The 21,219-nt window shown below is 43.9% G+C and overlaps 1 protein-coding gene across 4 annotated transcripts in view; it reads left to right on the top strand.

Annotated features, from left to right (window-relative positions):
• Window positions 1–21,219, top strand: part of A2ML1 (alpha-2-macroglobulin like 1) — a 50,263-nt gene that overhangs the window by 12,816 nt on the left and 16,228 nt on the right. For 2 of the 4 annotated variants that reach the window (XM_061417971.1, XM_061417973.1), the window contains exons 11-26: window positions 1,408–1,575; window positions 3,264–3,488; window positions 6,167–6,227; window positions 6,762–6,907; window positions 7,593–7,742; window positions 8,280–8,474; window positions 10,017–10,110; window positions 10,501–10,621; window positions 11,571–11,799; window positions 12,343–12,469; window positions 14,542–14,663; window positions 15,622–15,673; window positions 16,034–16,117; window positions 18,985–19,161; window positions 19,326–19,407; window positions 20,184–20,340. In XM_061417971.1, coding sequence (XP_061273955.1) covers window positions 1,408–1,575; window positions 3,264–3,488; window positions 6,167–6,227; window positions 6,762–6,907; window positions 7,593–7,742; window positions 8,280–8,474; window positions 10,017–10,110; window positions 10,501–10,621; window positions 11,571–11,799; window positions 12,343–12,469; window positions 14,542–14,663; window positions 15,622–15,673; window positions 16,034–16,117; window positions 18,985–19,161; window positions 19,326–19,407; window positions 20,184–20,340 — 2,190 coding nt within the window. The remainder of the gene's footprint in view (window positions 1–1,407; window positions 1,576–3,263; window positions 3,489–6,166; window positions 6,228–6,761; window positions 6,908–7,592; window positions 7,743–8,279; window positions 8,475–10,016; window positions 10,111–10,500; window positions 10,622–11,570; window positions 11,800–12,342; window positions 12,470–14,541; window positions 14,664–15,621; window positions 15,674–16,033; window positions 16,118–18,984; window positions 19,162–19,325; window positions 19,408–20,183; window positions 20,341–21,219) is intronic. The other 2 variants (XM_061417972.1, XM_061417974.1) reach the window with 1 other exon arrangement.

Genomic DNA, 21,219 nt, shown 5'->3' with positions numbered 1-21,219 from the left:
CAGGGACCACTTGTGGAAGATGTTGGGGGATGGTTTTAGGATGATTCAAGTGCATTACATTTATTGTGCACTTTGTTTCTATTATTAGTACATCAGCTCTACTTCAGATCAGCAGGCGTTAGATCCTGGAGGTTGGAGACCCCTGCTCTAGAGTATGTGCTTAATTCCTGGCACTGTGTGTCCTTAATCTCACATGAGATGTGCCTAAAATACTAATGTGACTTCAATGACCCTCCAAATGCCAGGGGTTCACCTCCTCCTGTGTCAGTCTTTGAATTTTAGAGCTGCAAGTTACCTGGTGAGATCCTCAAGTCTGAGTTTCTGCATCTAGGCAAGGTTAATATCAAACTTCCTGCCGCAGCGAGCCACTGATGGCTCCTTAAGCATCGTCTTTAGAGATTTAAAAAATTGAAGTGTCTTCTCTCTGATTCCTAGCATTCCACCCCTCTCTCTAGCTTATCTTCTTCACTTCCCAAGTAATTGTTGAACACTATAGTATTGTACATATTCAGATCTGTTATTCCTTGGTCATCTCTTCTTTAGACCAAGAGTAGATCCAGACTGTCTTAGAGCCTAAGGATTATACAATTTAGGAGTGGAAGAGAATGCTCTGTAGGAAAATGAAAGCAAAAAAATATACAGAGTTTTGGCAGTGGGGTATGAAAATGAGGGGCCCTGATGTGGCGTGCTGCGATTCATGGGGTCACAAAGAGTCGGACACGACTGAGCGACTGATCTGATCTGATCTGATGTTTCCTAAGCCATGTGGCAAATCTACTTCTTTTTTGATCATTCATTTGTTTTTTTAGCATTTTATTTTGTATTGGGGTATAGCTGATTAAAAGTGTTGTGATAATTTCAGGTGAACAGCAAAGGGACTCAGGCATACATATACATGTATCCATTTCCCCCCAAAGCCCCTTCCCATCCACTGTTACATTATGCTGCCACATAACATTGAACAGAGTTCTCTGTGCTATACAGTAGGTTCTTGTTGGTTATCCATTCTAGATATAGCAGAGTGTACATGTGCATTCCAAACTCCCTAACTATTCCTTCCCCACCACAACCTTAAGCTGTGAGCCTCCAAGTCTGTGAGCCTCTGTTTTGTAAGTAGTTCGTTTGTGTCATTTCATTTTAGAGTCCACATATAAGGGATGTTATATGATATTTCTCCTTCTCTGTCTGACTTACTTTACTCAGCATGACAATATCTAGGTCTGTCCTATGTGTGGCCAGTCTACTTCTGCTCCAGGTCAAGCTACTTCTGTATGTTTCTCAATTCCTCGTAGATCCTCATTTCCGACTCTTCGCATCACATTTATCTTCTTCTGGACTCTTCCTGAAATGTCTCCTTAGAATTTTGAACATACTCCAAAACTTACTCTAATGACCTTCACCCCTCAGATAAGAGTTAAGGGCCACGATGGCTCCCTCCTCAAGCATCATTCAGTGTATCTGGTGATTCATGGAGAAAATGGAGACATCAACCAGATCCTAACTACTGACAACAATGGCCTCGCTGCCTTCAATCTAGACACGGCTAATTGGAACGGGAAAAGTGTTTCTCTGGAGGTAAGCACTGGGAGTTCCCCTTTCCAGCACAGACCATCTGAAGGAAAACTTCAGAATGTCCTTGTTTCTCTCTCTGCCCTCCTGGTAAGTCCATCACCCCACTTAGTTACCAGTTCTGCCCTCCCCTCGACAGAAAGTTTTTCTTAGACACCACCATTTAAAATTCTCATCAAATAAATGACCCTTCAGATTAAAAAAAAAAAATTGCTATTTCTATTAATTCATTTTATAACTTAACTGCCTCTCTATCTGGTTCTCTATTTGAAATCAGATTAGGGAGGAAAAAATGGTTCAGAATCATCTTCTTCCTCTTACTCCCCCTTTCCTTCTTCTTATTACTCATAAAAACAGCAAAGAGAATTCTAGATTTTGCACAACTTGAAAGGTTATTTGTACCACTTATCAATTGCTGCTTCACAAACAACTGCAGGGTAATTCCCTGGCTATCCCGTGGTTCGGACATGCTTTCACTGCTGAGGGTGACGGGTTCAATCCCTGATCTGGGAACTAAGAAACCAAAACAAAAAAAAACAAACTACAGAACTTCAGTGTTACACAACAGGAAGTATTTACTGGTCTTGTATCTGGGTAGTCTGATGGCGTCTCTGCCCATCTTGGTGGAGTTCCTTATGTCTGTGGACCAGGTGACTGTAGGCTTGTACTCCACAAGTCTCATGATCCGCGGAGACAGTACAGGTATACCAATGGTTCAGTGGGTAAAGAGTCCACCTGCAATGCAGAAGACACAGGGATGTAGGTTCGATCTCTGGGTCAGGAAGATTCCCCTGGAGGAGGATATAGCATCCCACTTCAGTATTCTTGCCTGAAAAATCCCATGGACAGAGAAGCCTTGGCGGGCTACAGTCCACAGGGTCTCAAAGAATTGGACATGACTGAGTGACTAAGCACATACCCATTCTCATGGCAGTGAAGAGATGCAAAAGCAAAAGACATGCAAGGACTTTTCTGAGCCTCTACTTAGCTCACATATTTGAATATCCATTCCCCAAAACAAGTCACCTGGTGGGTCCACAGTTAGACCAAAAGGGTCTATGATTCCCTGGTAGAGGATGTTGCTATGGGGAAGGAGGAAGAACTATAGCCCATAAGCAAATATGTACTATTTCTGTTGTGACTGATTTGCCTATTTCTGTACTCTAGGCATCACTCAATCACTCCTCTTAGAAACGATTATTTTCAGTCTTTTTTTGTATGTGTGACTGTTGGGCATGTAGGATCTAGTTCCCTGACCGGGGATCAAACCCATGCCCCCTGCATTGGAAGCATGAAGTCTTAACCACTGGACCACCAGGGTAGCCTGATATTGATTGATGGCTTTTCAGTCTTATTATCCTCTGTATCTAGTTTTCTTAGATTTGAGATACATTCTTTAATCTCTTAGTCAAACTTGTCTCTCCTTTGCATCAGTGTGTGAAGGTATATTATCGACAATTTTCTATTACCTGACAGCTATATATCAGCCCTTACTTTATACCCTGACATACCAAAATGTTGCTGCAAGTCACCACTATTATGGAGTCCTCAAACATTCTTGGTTGGACCTCTAGCGAAATATCTACACGCCACTGTTAGGGAGTACAGATTTGAGAATCACAACAGCCCTACTGGGTTGATATACTTGGGGTACATGCCTTTAAAGGTCTTTTTTTTCTCTCTCTCTTTCTCAGGGAAGGTTCCAATTGGTAGAAACACATGATCCAAAACAAGCGCCTCGTTACTACCAAAATGCCTACCTGCAGCTGCAGCCCTTCTACAACCCGACTCGCAGCTTCCTTGGCATCCGTCGACTGAGTGGCATCTTGGAATGTGGCCGGCCCCAGGAAGTGCTGGTGGATTACCACATCGATCCGGCTGATGCAAAGCCTGACCAGGAAATCACCTTCTCCTACTATGTGAGACTGGGAGACAGGGACTGGAAGGAAAGGGAATAAGGACAGTGAGTCAGAGCAAGTGAACAGTCTGGATAGATATAAGACAGGACTTCCCTGGTGGTCCAATGGTTAAGACTGCTCTGCCAATGCAGGGAGTGCAGGTTCAGTCCCTGGGTGGGGGACTAAGATCCCACAGGCCGTGCAGTACAGCCAAAAGAGTTTTGTAGAAAGCTGTAATGCAAGCCATATAGGTAATTTCTAAATCTTTATTTGCCACATTAAAAAATTAAAAGAACAGGGGAAACTAACTTTTAAAGGATATTTTATCTAACCCAACATATGGTCATTTCCACATGAAATCAACATAAAAAATCATTAATTAATATTTTACATTTTTTTTGTTTCAACCGTGTAGCAAAGTATGCATTAGAAATTCAAAGTATGTATCTTATACTTAAAGGAGTTTGGACAAGTCACATTTCAAGGAATCCAGGAGTCATATGCGGAGAAGGCAATGGCACCCCACTCCAGTACTCTTGCCTGGAAAATCTTATGGACAGAGGAGCCTGGTAGGCTGCAGTCCATGGGGTCACTAAGAGTCGGATACGACTGAGTGACTTCACTTTCACTTTTCACTTTCATGCATTGGAAAAGGAAATGGCAACCCACTCCAGTGTTCTTGCCTGGAGAATCCCAGGGACAGGGGAGCCCGATGGGCTGCCGTCTCTGGGGTCGCACAGAGTCAGACACGACTGAAGCGACTTAGCAGCAGCAGCAGCAGGAGTCATATGTGCCCAGTGGCTACCATGTTGATATAGGTATAGAAGATGGGAGGACATAGGTAATAAGATTTTGAACAGGAGTCCAGGGAAATTGTGTGAGGAAATAATACTAGGAATTAATGCAAAAATGTTGCTGACAAGGGCTGAAAGGGAGCTGGGTGGGTGGATGGGAGGGAGACTGAGGAGAGGATGTGGACTCAGAATAAATTTCCTTATGTGTTTCATTGGTCAGTGTTTTAAAATAGATAATATAGGGTTAACTTTGATAGCAACTTTGCTGGAGAAATATGATTACAACTTGTGGTCTGGAAAAAATGTATAAAGACAAGCAGTTTGGTGCCTTGCCTGGTGGTCCAGTGGTTAAGAATCTGAGCTTCCACTGCAAGGGGCATGGGTTTGATCCCTGGTCAGGGAAGTAAGATCCTGCATGCCCTACTGTGCGGCCAAAAAAACCCCCAAAAACAAAAAGAAAAACCAAGACTAACAGTTTTACTGGTCACCCTGAGTCCAACTCCCCAGGAAGTCCTCAAGAACTGGACTCCTGTGAACCTCGGGTTTGATGGTCCAGAGTTTTTTATTCCCTTATCATCTTCTTAAAGTCTCTAAGAGACTTTCTCCCCCTAAATCATTTCAATGTCTCCATCAATCTAAAACAATCATCCAAATGACAAAATGAGGAGGGGTGGGTGGGAAATAAAAAGGCAGAGTTATATGTACTGAGTTCAGGACAGAAGTGTGGGAGGCTTACGAGAAAAGTGGAATTGGAGCAGATCAGTGCGGACTTGACTGAAGCCTGAGGAGCTGGCCTACTTAGAAACCATTGCACTGAGTTCATTTTCAGGGGAGAGTGAACAGGAAGGGAGAGATAAAAAGAGATTTCTTGCCAGAAAGTCAAATGTCAGAGGACTCAAGACAGTTTAAAATGTATTCATTTCCACTGAATTCTTTAAAAAATTTTTTATTTATATATAGTTGATCTACAATGTGTTAGTTTCAAGTATTCAATTACACACACACACATATGTATATATATTCTTTTTCAGATTCTCTTCCCTTAGAGGTTATTACAGAGTATTGAGTAGAGTTCCCTATGCTATACAGTACGTCCTTGTTGCTTATTTATTTTATATATAGTAGTGTGTATATATTAATCCCAAATTCCCAATTTATCCCCAACCCCCCCTACCTTTAACTTCCACTGAATTTTGAATTGAGTGATAATTTTTTTAAAGTTGTAAAAACAGAAACAGACTCACAGAAATAGGGAACAGATTTGTGGTTGCCAAGGGGGAAGAGACTTGTGGGAGGGATAGATTGGGTGTTTGGGATTAGCAGATCCAAACTATTACATATAGAATGGATAAACAACAAGGTCCTATTGTACAGCACAGGGAACTATATCCAATCTCCTGGGATAACCATAATGGAAAAGAATATTAAAAAAAGAATGTATATATGTGTATAACTGAGTCACTCGGCTGTCCAGCAGAGATTGGCACAACATTATAAATCAACTGTACTTCAGTAGAAAAAAATGTTTTTTAAAAAAGGTCGTAAGGATGGATTTTAGTGGACATTATGTTACAGGGATCATAAAAGAATAAAACCTAGAGATCTTCAAGAAATGGTGTCAGCTATCTGTTGTGAAGAATGGTTTCTGGTTCCAAAGCCATGGTGGCCTGTGTCTCCTCCCACCCACCCCCTGGTCCTTTGCAGACCCCCAACTGGAGGAAGAGTCATCAGGATTCTGGGTACCATCCAACATTTGACAAACTGAAGGATGCTCCACAAAGTACTTACCTGGACTCTTGAACTATGAAAGAAGCCTCTCCTTACAGAGAGATGTAAGGATTGGACCAAGGCTAAACTCCTCTAACTTCTATGTTGTTGATGATTTTTATTTTTTCTCTTCTTTAGTTAATAGGGAAAGGAAATTTGGAGATGGAGGGGCAGAAACACCTGAAGTCCAGGATGAAAGGTGAGTGTTCATGAATCTCTTGGGAGACTTAAACTTTAAATTTCCAGTTGAATTGGTTTATAATGCTTTTCAGATCTCCTTTGTGGTAGTTTCCTTCTACTTTTTTGTATATTCATTATATTAATTTTTGAGAGTTTGATATTGAAACTCCAACTGAAAATCTTCATTTATCTACTTAAAAATACTTGCAATATATAGTGGAACTACATGTAACTTCATTCTGTGTTTTCCAAGTCTCCTGTAAATTTACATTACATTTGTAATGTAAAATTGTTTTTACATTAATTCAACAAACAAAAAAGAAAGAAAGAAAAAAAAAGAGAGACAAGAAAAAACTTTAAACTTCTAGAAAACAGTTCTTATACTAGAAGCAAGAGCAGGAGTAGCAAGAACAGAACAATAACCACAGATCAGAAAAATGAGGAACAACTTGCCCGTGGCTGGCTCAGGGAGAAGTGCAGACACAGGTTGGATGTCATTGGTACACATAAGAGCGTGTACTCTTAGGCCTGAAGATCCCCTCTTCTCTTTCAGGACTGAAAGGCTCCTTCTCTCTCCCACTGGTCTTCAACTCTAGATTAGCCCCTGATCCTTCCCTGGTGGTCTACGCCGTTTTTCCCAATGGAGGTGTCATAGCAGACAAAATCCAGTTCTCAGTGGAGATGTGCTTTGACAATCAGGTAAAATGGCAGTTAAGGCGGTTGAAGGAAAGGTCTGGGCAGAGAGAGGGAGCTTGTGTATCCTGGGCGTGGAGGGAGATAAGACAAGGCCACTAGGGAAGGCAGGGGATAATGTTGAAGCTGGATGTCATGTTCTGTATCTTTAGCATGGTTTGTTGAACTGTCTCTCCTTCTTCTTTTAAAAGGTCATGCTGGGAAGTCACATGTTCTGTAGATCTATTCCATAAATTCTCTTTCTACTTTCTGTCTTTTAAACTTCCTGTATTATTCTACTGTGCTGCTTACTTTTTCCAACTGTATCACAAGACACTGCTTCTAAAGGGCAAGACTTTACAAAGAAAAATCAGTATAAAAGTGAAGGACTCGGGGGAATTCTCTGGCAGTCCACTGGTTGAGACTTCATCTTCCAATGCTGGGGGTTTGGGTTCAATCCCTGGTCAAGGAGTTAAAATCCCACATTCTTCATGGCCAAAAAAACAAAATATTAAACAGAAGCAATATTGTAACAAATTCAATAAAGACTTTAAAAATAATCCACATCAAAAAAAAAAAAAAAGACAAAGTGACCCTTAAAAAAAAAGTGAAGGAGTGGGCTAGGGACCGTACTTAGGGCATATGGCTGATGACTGTTTCTCTTCCTCTCTAGCCTGACCTGATCCCCATGTTGTCCTTTTCTCTACCCCAGGTTTCCCTTGGCTTCTCACCTTCCCAGCAGCTTCCAGGAGCAGATGTGGACCTCCAGCTTCGGGCAGCCCCTGGGTCCCTGTGTGCAGTCCGGGCCGTGGATGAGAGTGTCTTGCTGCTTAGACCAGAGAGCGAACTGAGCAATAGCTCGGTGAGTGGTCTGCTGACATGGCAGGGGTCGACAGAGAAGATAGACTGGCTGCATCAGGATAAGAGATGGATTCCAGAGAGCAGGAAAGAGAGTCTCAGGGAAACAGTGCCTCACACAAGGGGGAGGCAAAGCTGGTGTGGACATGAAGGTAGAAATGATGATATGGGAAATTCCTGGAAATCCAGTGTTTAGGACTCAGGGCTTTCACTCCTAGGTCCCAGGTTCAATCCCTGGTCAGGGAGCTAAGATCCTGCCAGCTGCTTGGCATGCCCCAGCCCCCGAAAAACACGATATGAGAAGGGCATGGTTAATATGATCATAGGGATCAGAAAAGATGAAATAGGAGATAAAGATCAGATTATGAGAAAAGATGAACTAGAGGAAGGGACTTAGGATGAAAGAAATTCTGGAGTAATGAAGACAAAGAATACAAAGACAGTAAACTGTGCCACAGAATCTGAGAGAAGTGATTTCACTGTGTCAATATTTCATTTGCTTAAGAAAAAAAGATTAATTTCCTTTCCTGTCTTTTCTCAGGTCTATGGGATGTTCCCATTCTGGTACAATCACTACCCCTATCAGGTGGCTGAATACGATGAGTGTCCAGGGTTTGATGGTTGGAACGTTCCACAGCCCCTTATTCAGCCAGTGCTCGAGGAGCGTTGGAACAATCGTCTTGTCATGTGGAGGCCTTGGATCTCTGAAAAAACAGACCTTTTCAGTTTGTTCCAGGTGGATGTTCTTACCCATTTTTTTCTCATAGAAACAATGGTGGTGGGAGGGGGAAAGGAAAGTCCATATCGACAGAAGTATGTGGGCTCAGGTGGGCACTGACAGGGGCAAAATCTTGAAAGAAACTCCTGGTGGGCAAGGAGCCTCTCTTGGTTCTTATGCTTGAAGAAGTTTCCCACATGTGAGGCTATATACCTATCCTCTCTCTGGGGTCTGCAAACATTGACTTCCATGGGATCAGTACAGAAGGAACACACACACACACACACACACACACACACACACACACACACACACAAAGAAAGGTAGACCAGAAGTCTCCTATTACGAAAGATTTTGCATTTATTTTATCAGCAAAGTTTTGGAATGCTTTGGCCCATGTCTGGCCATTGATTCTCTGAGGTCCGGAAGCAGGTCTTGTTCAATCTTTTTGTTCTCTCTAATACTTTATCCTTCAATATATTTTTGAGCCTGATCCACTCAATATATTTTTATTTAATTGATCAAGCTGATATGGTCTCTGCCCTCAGAAAATTCATTTCAAATCAAATAATAAGGATACAGTGACTAATATTCGGAAGAAGTATTAAACATATCGAACAATGAAGTAAGTGGAATACTACTATTTAGCCAAAAAAAGAATGAAATCTTGTCACTTGCAACAACCTGGATGGACCTTGAGGGCATTATGCTAAGTGAAATAAGTCAGATGGAGAAAGACAAACCTTGTATGATCTCAGTTATATGTGGAATTTAGAAACAACAGTTAACAACAGACTCATAGATACAGGAAAGAGACTGTAGTTGCCAGAGATGGGAGACAGGGGGCGGGCAACATGGGTAAATGTGGTCAGAAGGTGCAAGCTTCCAGTTGTGAAATAAACAAGTCTTGGGAATATAGTGTACAGTGTAGTGACTGTAGCTAGTGATACTGTACGTGGTTGTTTAGTTGCTCAGCCCGTCCAACTCTTTTACGACCCCGTGGACTGTAGCCCGCCAGGCTCTTCTGTCATGGGATTTCCCAGGCAAGAATGCTAAAGTGGGGTGCCATTTCCTTCTTCAGGGTGTCTTCCTGACCCAGGGATCAAACTCCTCCATTGCAGGTGGATTCTTTACCTCTGAGCCCCTGGAGAAACCCAATGATACCATGTAGCATACTTGAAAGTTGCTAAGAGAATAGATCTTAAAAGTCCTCATCACAAGAAAATAATTTTTTGTAATTATATATGGTAATGGATGTTAACTAGACTTATTGTGACGATCATTCTGCAGAAACGTATGCATATGTGTGTATATACATATGCATAATACGTACATATATATGTATATAAATACAATGAAATAAGTTTTCACTGAGAGACTTTCATGCTGGCTGGAATAGAAGTGAACCAGTCTTGGTGGTTGGTATAGGTCTCACAATTAGTAGGCAAAGAATGTGTTGGTTCAACCCTTTGAGGGTGAAATTTCTAAGCAGTAGCCCTTGTAGTAAGGGAGAGGACCCCCTCTAACACTTCATTCTCTGGTCCCTTTGGTGCCTATCAGAACATGGGCCTGAAAATACTGTCCAATGCCAAAATCAAGAGGCCAATAGATTGCAGTCACCAGAATTTAAGATACAGCCATACGATGGCTGGAGGTAAGCTGCCTCTGATTCACTGAAATATTTAGAATCATGGAACTCTGAAAGCTCCCTCTTTGCCTCCTCTTCTTGCTCTGAGCCTCTAGCCAGGATGATAATGGATTGTGGGTTATAGATGCAGGCAGTTTCCCCAAGGATTTCACTCTCTTTCTATGGGGAGGGCTTTTGAAGCCTGAAGTTCTTATCTATTCATTCTCTGGGCAAACATCCCCACCTGTCACTTTCCCCAATAGCCTTGTGACTAGTCAGTTCCTCAGTGGTCCTTCCACCTCATCTATGACTTGCATGTTTTCCGCTTCCCTCTGAATGTCTTCCCTCTACTTTGACTTATTGCGTGACACAATCGAGTGACACCTCTGCTTTTTCCCTTATTCCTGGTCTCCTTAGCAGTGAATGAAGTTCATTCAATGGCTCACAAGCTAGCTCCATTCCAGCCAGTTCAGCCGGAAGAGTCTCAGGTTCGCCAGTACTTTCCAGAGACTTGGCTGTGGGATCTGTTTCCTGTTGGGTAAGTGATACCTCAAAGGTATAACAAGATTATATATATACAGTGTGGAGTCAGGAGAGAGCCCAGACTCAGATAATTGTTTTAAATTAATTAATTTGACTGTACTGGGTCTTAGTTGTGGCATGTGGGCCCTTTAGTTGCAAAATGTGGGATCTAGTTCCCTGACCAGGGATCAAAACCAGACTACCTGCATTTCGAGCTAGACTTTTAGCCACTGGACCACCAGGGAAATCCCAGACTCAGATAATTTCTAATGAACCTAAGTCTCAAGCCAGAGAATAGTAAGGAAAGATAAGAAAGCCTTCTTAAGTGAACAATGCAAAGAAATGGAGGAAAGCAATAGAATGGGAAAGACTAGAGATCTCTTCAAGAAAACTGGAGATACCAAGGGAACATTTCACACAAAGATGGGCACAATAAAGGACAGAAAGAGCAAGGACCTAACAGAAGCAGAAGAGATTAAGCAGAGGTGGCAAGAATAAACAGAAGTCTCAAGCCAAGAAGGTTTAATGGAAATATGAGAACGTTTTTCTTTGTCTGGATTCTTAAACAATTGTATACAATCATTCAAAACAAATCCACACATCTTCACATTTGTGCAGTGCAGACAGGGCAGGGCCACACCAACAGAAAGGCACATCTTGATGTTAGTTTGGTTTGTGCTCACTCCTTTCCTGCTTGTCCTGACAAACCATAAGGATGAATATTCTCACAGATTCGGAGGGCACTGGGCTGTCTTACAGATATGTTTACACACATACCGCCTCCCCCAATCCTCAGACACACACTTTTCCCATACTTGTACAGCCTCACCTGAAGACTCACAGTCTGAGATTCACTTAGGCCTCCAGTCCAGTTGCTTCCCTCCCACCCCACCCGCCATGCATAAGGGCAACAAAATAGTCATTTCTGCAGGCGAATTTGTAGCTGAATTCTTGTGTCCTCACAGCTACTCGGGAGAGGAGTCTGTCCACATCACGGTTCCTGACACCATCACCACGTGGAAGGCCATGACTTTCTGCACCTCCCAGTCCAAGGGTTTTGGCCTCTCACCCACTGTTGGAGTGACTGCCTTCAAGCCGTTCTTTGTTGATCTGACGCTCCCTTACTCAGTGGTTCGTGGTGAATCCTTCCGTCTGACTGCCACCATCTTCAATTACCTGAAGAAGTGCATCAGGGTAAGAGCTGGGGATGTAGGAAGCAGGTATCAGCCCCTACACTGGAGGCATACCCATCTCCCCAGAGAAGAAGATGAGACATCAGTGTCTTGGCCCTCCCATCTTCCTAACCTTCTGTGCATTGTCTGCTTTACTCATATCCTTTATTATTTTTTAAAACTTATTTTAGTTAATAGATTTATTTTGGCTGTGCTGGGTCTTTGTTGCCACTTGGGCTCTCTCTGGGAGGCTTTCTCTAGTTGCAGTGAGTGGGGGCTACTCTTCATTGTGGTACGCGAGCTTCTCATTGTGGTGGCCACTCTTGTTTCGGAGCACAGGCTCCATGCGGGCTTTAGTAGTTGTAGCATGAGGGCTCGGTGGTTGTGGCTCCTGGGCTCTAGAGCACAGGTTTGTGGTGCATGACCTCAGTGGCCCCTCAGCACGTGGGATCTTTCCAGACTAGCGATCGAACCTGTATCTGCTGCATTGGCAGGCGGATTCTTAACTGCTGGACCACCAGAGAAGTCCTACTCATATCCTTTATCTTTCAAATATCCTCTTTAGGTTCAGACTAACCTAGCTAAGTCAGAGGAGTACCGAGTGGAAACGCAGACAGACACTCGGGCCTCCACCTGTCTGTGTGCTGACGAAGCAAAATCCTATCACTGGAACATCACGGCTGTCAAACTGGGTAAGAGCAGGACGTGGCAGGTAGGCAAGGAGAGAACAGAGGTTAAGAATACTACCCTTTCCTCTGCTACATTTGCTTTGTTTTCTCCTTCCTCTCTGTATATTTGCCTCTATTTTTCTCCCTCTTAAGTCTAGGTTATAAATAAATGAGCAAATATTCTTTGATAGATGACTCCAAATTATCCACATTGGACTATTTCAAGTGTGAAAGGGTGAGCTTTTAAAATTTATACCAAGGATTTCCCTGGTGGTCCAGTGGGTAAGACTCCACACTCCCAATGACCAAGTTCAATCCCTGGTCTGGGAACTAGATCCCACATGCTGCAGCTGAGTTCACATGCCACAACTAAAAAAATACCCCGTGTGTCCTTCCTGTCACAACGAAGAAGATCAAAGATCACAGGTGTGGCAACTAAGACCCAGTGCAACCAAATAAATAAATATTTTAAAAATATATTTATGCCAGGACAAGGGATATAGTTTCATGTTACTAGTCAGACACTAACTATGGGCCAGGCATTATCCTAACTGTGTTACATTAATTAGCTCATTTAATCATCATAATTTGGGCTTCCCTCATGGTGCAGTGCGGAGAAGGCAATGGCATGCCACTCCGGTACTCTTGCCTGGAAAATCCCATGGAAGGAGGAGCCTGGTGGGCTGCAGTCCATGCTAAGGGTTGGACACGACTGAGTGACTTCACTTTGACTTTTCACTTTCCTGCACTGGAGAAGGAAATGGCAACCCACTCCAGTGTTCTTGCCTGGAGAATCCCAGGGACGGGGGAGCCTGGTGGGCTGCCGTCTATGGGGTCGCACAGAGTCGGACACGACTGAAGTGACTTAGCAGCATGGTGCAGTGGTAAAGAATCAATCTGCCAGTGCAGGAGACACAAGAGACCCAAGTTCTACCGCTGGGTTGGGAAGATCCCCTGGAGAAGGAAATGGCAACCCACTGTAGTATTCTTGCCTGAAAAATTCCATGGACAGAGGAGCCTGGTGGGCTATAGTCCATGGGATCCCAAAGAGTTGACTGGTCGAGTGCACATGTGGGCACACACACACACATACAATCATCACAATAATCCTTTCAGATGTCATTTGCTCTCAGATTAAATCCTTGCAACTAAAATTGTGATCAATGGGTGAATTAGTGATCTACTGCTGCTTAACAAATTACCCTAAAATTTAGCAGCCTTAAAGAACATTTATTATCACAGTTTCTGTAGGTCAGTGATTGGTATGGTTTAGCTGAGTGCCTCTTGCCCAAGGCCTCTCATGAAGTTCAGCCAGGGCTGTGTTCTCCTCCAAAGATTTGCCCAGGAGAGAACTTTCATCTACAGTTATTCCAGAGCCTCTGATCCTCATGGGCTGTTAGACTGAAGGCTGCAGTTCTTGGCCTCAGGTGTTGGTTGGTGGGCTCCCTCTGTTTCCTAACCCATGGCTCTTCTCACCCGACTGCCTCCTGACATGACAACTGGCTTCGTCCACAGTGAGTGTCTCAAGGGGAAAAGGGAACCCAAGACAGAGCTACAGTCTTTTTTTGGCTGTGCTGGATCTTCATTGCAGCTTGCAGACTAAGTTGCTCTGCAGCATGTGGGAACTGAATTCTCCAGCCAGGGATCGAACCCACGTCTCCTGCACTGGAAGGTGGATTTACAATCACTGGATCACCAAGGAAGTCCCTACAGTCTTTTTTTAACCAATCTCAGAAGTGACATCTCACTGCTTCTGCTCTATCCTCTTCTTTAGAAGTGAATCACTAAATCCAGCCCACAAGCAAGGGGAGAAGATGACAGAGCAGTGTAAATATCAGGATGCAGGGGTTGTCAGGGCCCCTTAGAGGCTGCCTAACACACTAGACCAGTATCAGTGACTCCTGGAAGCTTGTTGGAGCTGCAGACTGTGGGCCACACCCCAGATCCACTGATGCAGAGCTCTTATTGTAACAAACCAGAGCTGCAGGTGACTTGCATGTATCAAGTTTAAGAAGCAACAGTCTAGTGGGGAAGAGACCTCATTGGTACCTGTGCCAATGGGGCCAATATCTTCCTTTCGCCCTCTTTCTTCTCAGGTCATGTAAACTTCACTATCAGCACAAAGATTCTGAACAGCAATGAACTCTGTGGGGGCCAGAAGGCGTTTGTTCCCCTAAAGGGTGGGAGTGACACACTCATCAAACCAGTTCTGGTCAAGGTGAGTTTTCTGCGGGTCTAGCTTCAGAGGCAAAGGCAGCTACCAAGCCAGGGATGTTCAGCATGTGTCCGACCACATCAGTGAGTCTGTTGCAGCATTCTAAGTCCATCTGCCATCAGGTAGCTCACCTTTATCCTTCCCTGAGCCATTTCTGCTCTTAAATACTTGATAAACCCATACCGATGGCCTATGAAAGTGCCTAATATAGTACCTATACTTTTTTTTTTTTTTTAAGAAAGAAATGGAAAATTTTATTCAAGCCAGATTTGAGGATTATACCCTGGAAAGAGCTTCTCAGAAAGCCCTGAGAACTGTCCTGCACTTTGGAAGTCAAGGCACAGTTGCATGAGTTTTCTTTGAGACGGAAGACTGTATATCAAATGATACATTATTGACAATTTACATAATCTGGATATAAGGGTCATCATAGTGGGTCATGTGACCCCTTATAAGATTAAGAAGGAATGTTATCTTTTTTTAAAAAATTGGAGTATAATTGCTTTACAACGTTGTGTTAGTTTCTGCTGTACAGCAACATGATTCAGCTGTATGTATACATATATCCCCTCCCTCCTACTCCTCCCTCCCACTCCTCTGATACTTGGTACTTTGGAGACATTCAATGAATGTTAGTTTCTCCTATGAAAATCCCTATGTCAGCATTAGCTGCGTCACATCACTATGAATTCCATTGCCCATCCTGTCTCCTAGAAGTGTCCCAAACTTGCCTTTAGCTCTAGCCCAGAAAGAATCTTACTGAGAGGCCCCTCCCTGGGTTGAAAAGGAGTTCTTCTGAATGTCAAAGAGAAGCTCTGTTCTCTCCAGTTGTGAGCGAAGCCCTCGGGGCACAAGCAGGGCCTCTTTTTCCCATTTCCCTTCCCTTTCTTATCCCTCCAGGGCCACCTGCCCTGATACTCATCTAGTTTTTCTCACCCATCCTTGTCTCTTTTCCTGTCAGCCGGAAGGAGTCCTTGTGGAGAAGACACACAGCTCATTGCTGTGCCCAAAAGGTGGGTGAACACAGAGAGGGGTTGATGTGAGAATTCCCTTAGCAACAGATTTTCTTAGGCAAAAGGAGGAATCTACAGGACAAGAAAAAAATAGGAGAGTCTAGGGGTGCCCTTCCCAGGGGAGCCAACTAGCAGAGAGGCAGGAAAAGAAGAGAAATCATACAGCACATTATGGTGCTGGCTGGAATTTATTTTTAGCAAAGACCGCTATGAATAGTAATAAAAAAATCTACCTCCAACCCACAGAAAGCAATGGTTACAGAAAACCCTGGGTGATGGCAAGTTTTTCTATGGTTTGGGCTCAAGAAGCCCCACTACTTCCACCTTTCTAGTGTTTTACCCTTTCTCTGCCCCTCACAGGAAAAGTGGCTTCAGAATCTATCTCCCTGGAGGTCCCTGTGGATGTTGTTCCTGATTCAGCCAGGGCTTATGTTGCTGTTCTGGGTAAGCAACCAGAGATTCTTGGCTCAAAAAGGAAAAAGTGGGGCCAGCAGCTATCAAGGTGTGGTGTGAGTTGAAGCCTATGGACCTACCTGAAGGAAGGTGTGGTAGACTGGAAGAGATGAAGGAAGAAGAGCTTATTTTATAAACTGAGCACATACAGCCTATGCAGTACGGATGGGATTATATAGACATATACCCAGTTAAAAACAGGAATGAGGGACTTTCCCAGTGGTCCAGTGGTTAAGACAGCATGCATCCACTGCAGGGGGCCTGGGTTTGATCCCTGGTTAGGGAACTAAGATCCCACATGCCGTAAGCCAGGACCCAAAAAATAGAGAAACAAAGACAAAAAACAGAAAAGAGACTGGGAAGAGGAAGTTAAAGCTCATTAAGTTTTATATGTATGTAGGTTTAAGTCTATAAACTGAGTAGAAGGGAGACAAAATGTTTGTGGTAACCATTTAAGAATAATAACTTTATCCATTTGAATATAATTTTGGGAAGATTCAACCATGTTTAAAAGGGTATGCCACTTCTTTGGGCAAGAAGAGGGAGCAAGTAGGAAAACATGAGCTTGAAAATTGTAAAATTGTATCAAACTGATTTAGGATCTCAGTTATGCCATTTAATAGCCATGTGACTTTGGATAAGTTAGTGAACGATTTTGGTCCCTCTTTTCCCTTCTGTAAGAAAGGGTTAATAACCTACCTCTCAGGATTGGTGTAAAGATTAAATATAATATAATATCAAGTTCCCAGCACAGTATCTAGCACATAGTAGAAGGCTATATGTGTTATTCTTTCTTTACTCTTACCCCCTACCCAGATCCCTTCCAGGTTAAAATGTCCATTTTTTCCTGCATTTGATTCTAATATAGCACTCACCATCCTGAATTATAACTCACTATCTTTTTGTGTCTTCCACACTGCATTGAGGACTCCTTGAGGCTAAGGGTCCTGTCTATTTATTTACTTAAATTTTTTTATTATTTATGTTTTGGCTGCCCTGGATCCTCGTTCCTGCACGAGCTTTCTCTTACTCTCTAGGTGTGGTGCACAGGCTTCTCAGTGTGGTGGATTCTCTTGTTGCGGAGCACGGGCTCTAGGGTGCCCGGGCTTCAGTAGTTGTGGTGCATGGTCTTAGCTGCCCCGTGGCATGTGGAATCTTCCCATATCAGGGGGATCGATTCCCCACATTGGAAGGTGATTCTTTTTTTTTTTTTAAGTGGAGGATAATTGCTTTACAACATTGTGTTGGTTTCTGCCATACAAAATGTGAATCAGTCAAAACTAGGCATATGTCCCCTCCTTCTTGAACCTCCCTCCCATCCCCTACCCCATCCGACCGCTCTAGATTGTCAGAGCACCTGCTTGAGCTCCCTGTGTTATAAATCAACTTCCCACTAGCTCTCTGTTTTACATATGGTAATGTATATGTTTCAATGGCAGGCAGATTCTTAACCACTGAACCACCGGGGAAGTCCCAAAGGCCATGTCTTTTTCATTTTTGTTCTTGGAGCAGTTCTTGCAGTTGACATTCAGGACATATTTATACATTCAAATTGAGCTCAATGACTGAAATGAAGATGTTCATGAATCACTTACATCAGGCTTCCTGGGTTGTGAAGTATATGGAGGGGTTGGGGAATTTAACGTGGAAAAGCGTGCCAGGAGGATGTGTGTGTCTGAGTGAGACGTGGTGATTCGAAGGGTGATGTAGTTATACGCAGTGGAGGCGCTTAGAGACTGAGACTAAGAATTGCAGGTTTTGGTACATCCCTCATCAGCGTTTTAAAGCCTTGCACTCCTTCAGGTGGCCTATGTATCTGTCTGTGTACTCTAGTACCTTGTACATACCTAATGTTATAGTACTATGTTATAATTGCTTATAATAAGTTAGAATAGTGATGTAGGGACTTGCCAGGTGGTCCAGCAGCCAAGACTCAGAGCTCCTAATGTAGGGGGCCCAAGTTTGATCCCTTGTCAGGGAACTAGATCCCAAGAACTGTGGGACTTCCCTGGTGGTCCAGTGGGTAAGAATCCACCTTCAGTGCAGGGAAAATGAAATGTGAAAGTGAAATGTGAAAGGATTCTACCAGAATCCTAGAATGGATAGCCTTTCCCTTCTCCAGGGTATCTTCCCAAACCAGGGATGGAACCCAGGTCTCCTGCATTGTAGGCAGATTCTTTACCAGCTGAGCCACAAGGAAAGCCCAAAAATACTGCAGTGGATAGCCTCTCCCTTCTCCAGGGGATCTTCCTGACCCAGGAATCGAACCAGAGTCTCCTGCATTGCAGGCAGATTCTTTACCAACTGAGCTGTCAGGGAATGTGGGTTCAATCCCTGGTCAGAGAACTAAAATCCCACATGTCTCTGGGCAACTAAGCCCACATGCCACAACCAAAGCATAGCCAAAAAAAAGAAAGAAGAAAAAAAAGCCAAAACAAAAGAATTGCAGTGTATTGTAATTGCTTGCCCCACTGACTATGGGCTCTTCGAGGTAGAGACTGTTGTCCCTGGGGTCACAGAGTAATGACTCACAAAATGCTAAGTAATATGTGTTTTTTGGAGGGCTTCTCAAGTGGTGCTAGTGGTAAAGAACCCGCCTGCCAATGCTGGAGACATAAGAGATGTGGGTTCCATCCTTGGGTAGAGAAGATCCCCTAGAAGAGGGCATGGCAACCCACTCCAGTATTCTTGCCTGGAAAAATCCCATGAACAGAGGAGCCTGGTGGGCTACAGTCCATGGGTTCTCAAAGAGTCAGACATGACTAAAGCGACTTGGCACACATGTATTCATTGAATGATAACTCTTCAGGGTCCCTGCTTCTCCCACCATCTTCTCTCCCTCTCCTTTTGGACCCCAGGAGACATCATGGGCACAGCCCTGCAGAACCTGGACAACTTGGTGCAGATGCCAATGGGCTGTGGGGAGCAGAACATGGTCTTGTTCGCACCTATCATTTACGTCCTGCAGTACCTGGAGAAGACAGAGCTGCTGACGGAGGAAATCTGGTCTCGAGGAGTGGGCTTCCTGAAGCTGGGTGAGCTGGCTCACCCTTTCTTCTTGGACACTTGCTTTGGGGCCTATGGTTGGGTTATTAAGACACAGGGAATTTTGGTATCTGAAGTGTCCCTTATCCTTGCAAGCCATGGGAGTGTTTTGTGAAGTTATCGCTCTCCTCTAAAACCACATCTGGCTTCCCAGGGTACCAGAGGGAACTGATGTACAAACACAGTAATGGCTCCTACAGCGCCTTTGGGGAGCAAGATGGAAATGGAAACACATGGTAATGTTGCCCAATTCCCAGTGAGTTCTGCTCCTCAGAGCATAATTCCAGAACCCTTTGGAATTATTCCTCTATCCTCCCCTGCACCCCATTCTTGCTTTCTATCCTTTACCACTTAAACATATTTTAAAAATAAATTTTATTTTTTTATTTATGGCCGTGTTGGGTTTCTGTTGCTCTGTGGGCATTCTCTAGTTTTGGTGTGTGGGGTTTCTCTTGTTGTGGTGTGTGGGTTTCTCTTGTGAAGCACAGGCTCTAGGTGTGGGCTCAGCAGCTGTGGTACATGGGCCTTAGTTGCACTGTGGCATGAGGAATCTTCCTGGACCAGGGATGGAACCCCTGTCCCCTGCATTGGCAAGTGGATTCTTATCTGCTGTGCCACCAGGGAAGTCCTCTTCTATCACTTTAATACTATTTATTTCAGCTTCATGTATGGTCAAACCCCTTACCCTTCTCCCCCACCTTGAACCTACCAGTTCTTGTCCCCACGAAGGCCAAGTAAGGCCTCCCTTTTCCAGGCTTACTATGGCATTATGTTTCCTCAACTCCTCTTCTGGAACCACACACCAGAACAAGCTGTAGAACTGTCACACACCCTGGAGGAGGAAATGGCAACCCACTCTAGTATTCTTGCCTGGAGAATCCCATGGACAGTGGAGCCTTGTGGGCTATAGTCCATGGGGTGGTGAAGAGCCGGACACTACTGAATCAACTTAACACATTGAACCCTCACCTAGAAATCTGCCTTAATGTGCATTTCCCTCTTTACCATATAGGCTGACAGCCTTTGTCACCAAATGCTTTGGCCAGGCTCGGCAATTCATCTTCATTGATGACAAGAACATCCAGGATGCTCTTGAGTGGATGGCAGGAAACCAGCTCTCCAGTGGCTGCTACGACAACGTGGGAAAGCTCCTTCAAACATCTATGAAGGTGCGGCCCTGCCCAGGGACCTGGAGTCCCTGAGAAGAACTTGACCTCTGATTGCACAGAATCAAGAGAGTGCTGGCCCGGGGTTTGGTTCTTTAGGTCTCTGGCCTGGCTAAGGGGTGACCTTGGTCAATATTTTTAGCCAGTCTGAGCCTGAGCTTCCATGTCTGTAAAATGAGAGAATATACTAGGATATGGTTCTCAAAGTGCGGTCCCCAGGTTCAGCAGTACCGGCACCACCTGAGAACTTGTTTGAAATGCTAATTCCAGCTCTCACCCCAGACCTAGTCAGAGGACTCTGGGGGATGTGGGCCAGCATTTGTATTTTAATGTAGCCCTCTGGGTGATTCAAACACTTGCTAAAGTTTGAGGACCACTGGACTAGAAGGTCTCTGAGCATTTTACGAACTCCCTAAGTATGAAGCAAAGCCATTTGCTCTGGTGGGGATTCCTAGGCAGCCCAGTGCCTTTTTTTTTTTTTTTTAAATAATTTTGCTATTAAAAAAAAGTAATTATTTGTTTATTTTGGCTGGGCTGGATTTTTGCTGCAGCACAGGCTCAGTAGTCCTACACACAGGTTTAGTTGCCCCAGGGTATGTGGGATCTTAGTTACCCAACCAGGGATCAAACTCACGTCCACTGCATTGGAAGACAGATTCTTAATCCACCAGGGAAGTCCCCAGCCCAGTGTTTATTGTAAGGGGTCTACTCCCTTACAGGCACTATGTACTCCGTTTATTTGATGTTTAATGTTTGTTGTTGTTTAGTTGCTTAGTCGTGTCTGACTCTTTATGACCCCATGGACTGCAACCCTGCCAGGCTCCTCTATCCATGGGATTTCCCATGGGTTGCCATTTCCTTTTCTGGGGGATCTTTCTGACC

This window comes from Bos javanicus, chromosome 5 (assembly GCF_032452875.1).
Source record: "Bos javanicus breed banteng chromosome 5, ARS-OSU_banteng_1.0, whole genome shotgun sequence".
NCBI lineage: Eukaryota > Metazoa > Chordata > Mammalia > Artiodactyla > Bovidae > Bos > Bos javanicus.
The sequence above is the reverse complement of the archived record's forward strand: the minus strand, read 5'-3'. Positions and strand labels throughout refer to the sequence as shown.